We start from the raw sequence: 6458 nt of genomic DNA on the forward strand, positions 1-6458 counted from the left end.
GGGCCCACAGTATGGGCAGCTGATGCATGGATAGGAGGAGGAAGAGATGTGAAGAAATAGCAGAGGATAGAAACTGACTACCAAGCACTTTCTTTTCCCCATGAGTTGAGCCTGCACTCTGCAGTGTTTGACTGAGCCAGTGCACTTTGTAAGAGGAGCTAAGGAATAGCTGTGTGGTATCACTGGTAGCTCAGCTTCCTGGACTGACACATGGACAGCTTTGGTACTAGCATCACAGATTCAAAGAGGAAAAAAGAGGTTGGAGGATTCATAGGGACAATGTTTCTCTGCCAGGGAGGTGGCTGAGAGCACAGCTGAATGTCTTTTACCAGGTGATGTCTGCAGTCCCTTCCCACACTTCCTCTGCTCTCTGGCCTGGCTAGGACATGTCTCCTCACCTGACACCCTGTGACGGTCCTTTCCCAAACTCTAGTGCCCTGCACTGCAGTTCCCCTTATGCTTGCCAGGCCTTCACTTCTTCTCACATTGCCTTTGGATGACCTTGTCTCTTGCTTCCTCATGAAGTGGTTCTGTTCCTATCATCCTCTGCTGCTGCAGCTTGTTCTGCTTCCCAATCCAGGGCTTTTGTCTTCTGTTCCAGCACATCTGACCCCATGCCATCCCTTCACATCTCATGCTTCTCTCAAGTGACCTGTGAGACATCTTTCCATCACCCAGCCAGCTCTTGCCGCTGACCTTCCACAGACTGCTTTCTCCAACGTCTCCTAATATTATGGATGCATGTGTCCTTTTGATGGGTCCCTCCTTTCCGTTTCTTAAAATTATTTGTGGAGAAAAGTGCCCAGATATAACTAAGGGCTCTGGTATGAGAGTCTTCTTGGTGGCTGTAGCTTAGCAACAGCATTCATGGAGAAGTTCAAGGTGTGGGGACAGACATTTAGCAGAACCTGCAGGAATGAAGCCAAACTGGGGAGAGAGACCTTCATCCCACCCATCATCATACATTGCTGTTCCTTTAGCCTGCACACTCAGACGGGCCCACCCACAACTTCCCTCCAACAACCAATGCACAGAAGCAAGCACTCATCCAACACTCACAGCAACACGCATACTCTCACATTCCTATCCAAGCATTCACATGTGTGCACCCATTTCCATACTCGCATGCCTACAGAACATAAACATCCCACAATTACATAAACACACTTCCTCATCTGTGTTTATATATACTTACACACACCCCACAGCCACACACAGGTTAGCATCAGTGCCCAACCCATACACATCTCCCATCAGCCCTGACTTCTCGATCTCTGATCCTGTTCAGCCATTCTCATACACGTACAGTCCAGTGATCCAATTTTTGCATACTTCTGTACACATGCAGGCACATCATTTCTTCTCCATTCTGAGCCAAATACTCTGCCATTTCCCACAACACAAATCAGTTCCTAGTATTGCCCAGACCCCTGCAACCATAGCTCTGGCACGCTGGAGATCCCTTGACCTCCCTCTGCTCCCTACCCCCATCCTGTACTGATACATGCTTTATATCTCCTGTACCAGCCAAACATTACTCCATACAGAGATCAACTCATCTCAAAGACATTGTGTAATCTCAGGAGAACCAAATCTATAGCACCCCCCTCCCCTAAACACACAGAATGGTTCTGTTCATTTGGTCTTTTAAGTCCAAAGGCTTTTTGTTTATTTACAATAAGGCTTAGGGAGAGGAAAAGGGAAAGGGCATTTCAGCTTGTAAGAAACCCTGCCTCCAACCCATGCCTCTGTCTTCTTCTGTATGCTTGTTACATCTTCTGCCAAGGCACAGAGGCACCAGAAAAACTCTGAAGAATGCAGGAAATAAATGTCCCATTTGCTCTCCCAGGTGAGTCTCATCAGCCTGCCCAGAGTCCATGAGACCCCTGGAGAGAAAGAGGAGGCTTTAAGCAGTCAGAGTGGTCTCTAGCCACGACCAGAATGGGTAGGAAAGTTTGTCCCCAAGACTTACTGGAGAGCTATAGAAGGGTCAGCCATTCATACAACTGGCTGGTATGTCTTCACTGCAGACACTTTTTACTTCCTGTTTTTCTTTTAGGGTAAACTGCTTCTCAAGTTTATAAGGGAGATAATCAAGGCACTGGGATGCCCATTTGTTGTATATTGCATTTGAGGATTTCCTTGCGGTGCCACAGTCAGATCGCAGCTGATGCCCTTCACAGTTGGGTAATCTAATGATGGATCATGCAATCTAGGGCTGACCTTGCTCTCTCCATACTGTTAGTGCCCATCACCTCTTCAGCTCTCCCTGAATGCAGTCATTCCTTTACCAGGTACCACACAAACCTCAGGTGTCCCTTCCAAAGCCAAGAACAATGCCTTGCTTTTTCCACAAGTTCATGGAGAGCTCTTCATCTTCAAGAAGAGTCTTGGACCTTAATATTCCCTTTTATCATTGTCTCCCATCACTTTTGAGGTGGAAAAACACAGAGGGTGAAGGAGATCCCATGTCTCAACATCTCTTTCCCCTGCACCATCCCTTTCATCATAAATAACTGGTGTGCAACTTGTTGCTCTTTTCGCATCCCACAGGCTCCTCAGGGAGTGGTTTCTGCTCATTGCTTTCTCCTTCCCCACTGCTTAGAGGATGCTCCTGCCTGTCATTACCATTCTGGGTGATCTTGCTGATCTCACCCTCTTCCCCTTCATCATAAGTCTTCTCTGGGGGGCATGCTGGCACCTCCTGGCTCTGGACTCGGCGGGATGGCCTGAAGATGGCCCTCCGGAAGCCCTGCTTGAAGCGGTAGGAGAGAAAGCCATAGATGATAGGATTGGCACAGCTGTTGGCATATGGCAGCACCACCACAAGGAAGTAGACACCAAAGAGGGATGGCTCCTCTGGCAGTGGGCAGACGACATTGATTATGTTGAGGACATAGAAGGGGAGCCAGCAAAGGACAAAGACAGCCACAACAGCCACCACCATGCGGGTCACTCTGCGCTCTGAAAGCTTGTGCTTGGAGGAGAGAGCCCTCACCCGCCTGCCAGAGGAATGAACCTTCACAACGATAAGAAGATAGCAGAGAGATATCACCAGCAGTGGCCCAAAGAAGCCCACGGTGGCAGTGTAGACGATGAAGCCAGCTCTCCACACCGAGGCAGGCTCTGGCCACTGGATGTGGCATGTACTCATCCCTAAAGGGACGTCTGAGAAGACAACCACGGGCAGCACCACTACAGAAGACAGAACCCACACAGTCGCACTTACAGCCTTGGCCACCCGTGCTGTCCGCCATTTGGAGGACTTCCCTGGATGGACCACAGCCAGGTAGCGATCAACGCTCATCACCGTCAGGCAGAAGATGCTGGTGAACTGGTTGATTGCATCCACAGCCATCACCAGGCGGCACATGAAAGACCCAAACGGCCAGTAGGACAGGGCATTTTGTGCAGCCAGGAATGGCAGGCCCAGCATGAAGAGCTCATCAGCTAGGGCCAGGTTCAAGATGTAGACATTGGTCACCGACTCGCTCACAGAGTGCCGCAGGACCACGTAAATGACCAGAGAATTCCCAGCCAGCCCCACTACACAGACAATGAGGTAGACCAGGGGTATGAGGACACTGCTGACAACCACACCAGGGCTGCTGGTGGTGGAGCCGTTGGGGGCAGTGAAGCCTGCCCAGCTGCCAGAGGCATTCCCCTCTTCCAGCACTGCCGGTGTGGGGAGGCTGAAAGCAGAAGTGTCCATAGCAGAGGCAGGGAAGAGGATGGGGGGCAGTGTCCTTGCAGGATCAGCTAGCAATCTGGAGGTAAGAGGAGGAGAAAAAAGCCATTGATACTGGGGACATGACAGCTGAACAAGCTATAGATAAAATCACCACATTAACTGTGTGTAGGTATGGACAGACATGGGAAGTCAAGGTGAGTTTGTGGATGCTGGCAGCTGCTGGAAGATGCAGGACAATATTGACCCCATCTAGTCCTGGGCGGCACAGTAGGTGTGGAAGGACAAACAGGGACATGATTCAGTGTGGGTCAATGGATCCTCTCCCCTAGGGAAAGAGCCTCTGGGAAAAGAATCACAGACTAGGATGCAGACAGGGAAGTTCTTCATTTTCTGCTAATAGCTCCAGTACTGAGGAGAGTCACCAGGGGCCTGATTCTCATTTATAAGTGGCAGGTACCTTACGAACAAAATGGGGAAGAGCATCCAATGACAAAGTGCCATTCCAACTCTGGCTCCCCCATTTACTGAGTATCTTTGCTTGTTGAAGCTCTTATTTGGACTGGCCAGATTATCATGGGGTTGCTAGCCCCACCAGCACAAATGGAAGCACCTCCACTCTCAATCCAAGCCGAGAGGCTGAGCTCAGCACCTGAGCTGGAGGGTGGTTGGTTTGTGTAATGCCAGTTTGAGATTAAAGGAAGAGCCAGATTATTTTGGGTACACCAAGAGGGATCAGTCCATATCCCTCTCATCTCTTTCTTGTTTTCTCTCTCTCTGCTTCCACACCCTGTGACACATGGCTAATGGAAGAGGCTCTGCTTGCCCCAGCTGTTTGCAACACCAAAGCAGTGTCCCAGCCTTCCTCATCTGAGGTGCCCAATTGCCCGTCACATCAGGGTCTGGCATGGAAACAGCACTCAGCTCACTCAGAGAGAGCCTTGAACAAACAAGCTCTCCATTCACCACTAGCTCTCTGCTGACACTGGATGAGAAGCTGCAGGGAGAGATAAGGGAAAGAGGTACATTTTGTCTTTTTTCAGGGCTCCAGATATGTGAGATACAGAGCCCAGCACATGCTCCAGACCAGAGACACCCTGGAAAACCTTATGCAGGGGAGATCTGTGATGTTTTCAGGATCACTCAGGCTTTGTTTAAACTTTATTTGCAGGTGCCTTGGGCTGTGACACACTGCCCTGATAGAAGCCTGTCTCTTGGAGTCCTGCAGTACTGGGTTGTCCCACACACCATGAGTGACTGCAATGAATGGACAGAGTAGGAACTAATTTGAAACCTTGTTTCTAAGCCCAAGGATTTTTCCTCTCATATTTTTTTCCAGTGCTGTTACAGTGACATGTCACTTGTTGGAGGAAAGAAGAGGGCAGTGGCTGCTGTGTAGACAAAGATCCTTGCAAAGGGTGGTAGAAACAAGAACATTATGTTCATAAAAAGACGATCCTCTTAAAGGTGGGGACATAGCTAGGAATCCCTTTGGATGTTCCTTCCACATGCAAAGGAATTTTTAAAAAAAAAAAAAAAAAAAAAAGCATTTGGAGACAGAGCCCTACAAATATCAAATATGGATGGGGACACTCATGCTAGGGCTGAAGAGCATTTGGGGAAGTGTCTGGGGCCCAGAGTCAAATTTGATTGCTCAGGTTCTGGTTTAGCAACACAGTAAACCCAGCTTCAGGACTCCAAAATCCCTATCTCAAATGCTAAGGCATACAACACAAAGCACGGATTCACTACAAACTCATTTTGCTGCTCAGATGCAGTAGAGAAACTCTGCCTTTAAGCATGGTCTGTCTTGTGCCATTCTAACTTTGAAATGTACCACCTACCAGGTCAAAATGTCATATCATACATTCTGGCTAGTTTGGCAGCACAACCACTGAACACCAGTGCCTCATCTGGGTTGGATCCACTGTGCTGGCTGCTTTGGCAGCACCTGCATAGGTAGGAATTGATTGAGGAACCTTGGCCTCAGACTGATAGTGTGTTGGCATCTGCTTGGGGTCTGTCCCTGATGTGGATAGCACCTGTTGCAAGAGGCTTGGGATCCCCTAACAGATGCTGCCAAAATATGCCTATTCCATACATCTGGAGAGCAAGAGAAAGTGAGAGGTAGGAACACATGGCAAAATTGGTGCTAATATATATATATATATATATACACACATACATATACATATATTTCTTCACTGAATGAGAGGAGGTGGATGCTAAAAGCTAAGCCTAGACCTGGTTACAAAACAGAAGTAGAAGCTGGGAGGGACCACAGAGTCCGATAACCTGCAACCCCTCCTGCCACCCTTGCCTCCCATCCACCTTGTTTCCCATGGCCCTGCTCCAGCTCAGGATTCCACCTGCCTCACCTCGGGGCTGAGCTCTCTGGTGGGGACCAGGCTGGGCTGGCACAGTTGAGGGGTCAGCGTTGGGGGCGGAGGGGTCGGCAGGTTTCCTTCTCCGGGACTGCAGAGTTAACTTCTGCATGGACTCATGCCCGCGGGAGACATCTCGGAAGAGAGGGCAGAGCTGCCTGGTACTTACGTGTCGTCGGGATGTACATTTTCCTCTGTTTCACTGGGAGAATCCGTGTCATGTTTTTCCCCTTCCCCTTTCTTAAAAGCAAATGAGCAAAGCGGTCCCAGGAGGGAGCGAGTCCCACCACGCACTACCGGAGACGCAAGTCCTTCTTCCTGGCCCTGCCCATCACCCCCTCCGTGCCCGGTGGGAGTGGGGCCCACTCCCGTCGCTGCTGGTGGCC

General features: G+C 49.7%; 1 protein-coding gene across 1 annotated transcript; it reads right to left on the minus strand.

The window, feature by feature from the left end:
* Window positions 1-1667: 1667 nt before the first annotated feature.
* SSTR3 (somatostatin receptor 3) lies at window positions 1668-6452 on the minus strand. Its single transcript, XM_026840959.1, has 2 exons — window positions 6242-6452; window positions 1668-3767 (listed from the first exon to the last, which is right to left on the minus strand). Exon 2 carries the CDS (start codon window positions 3710-3712, stop codon window positions 2507-2509), a length of 1206 nt encoding a protein of 401 aa, XP_026696760.1. The 5' UTR covers window positions 3713-3767; window positions 6242-6452; the 3' UTR covers window positions 1668-2506.
* Between the last annotated feature and the right edge of the window lie 6 nt (window positions 6453-6458).

Source organism: Athene cunicularia (genome assembly GCF_003259725.1).
Source record: "Athene cunicularia isolate RWA chromosome 1 unlocalized genomic scaffold, athCun1 chr1_part2, whole genome shotgun sequence".
Classification (NCBI taxonomy): Eukaryota; Metazoa; Chordata; class Aves; order Strigiformes; family Strigidae; genus Athene; species Athene cunicularia.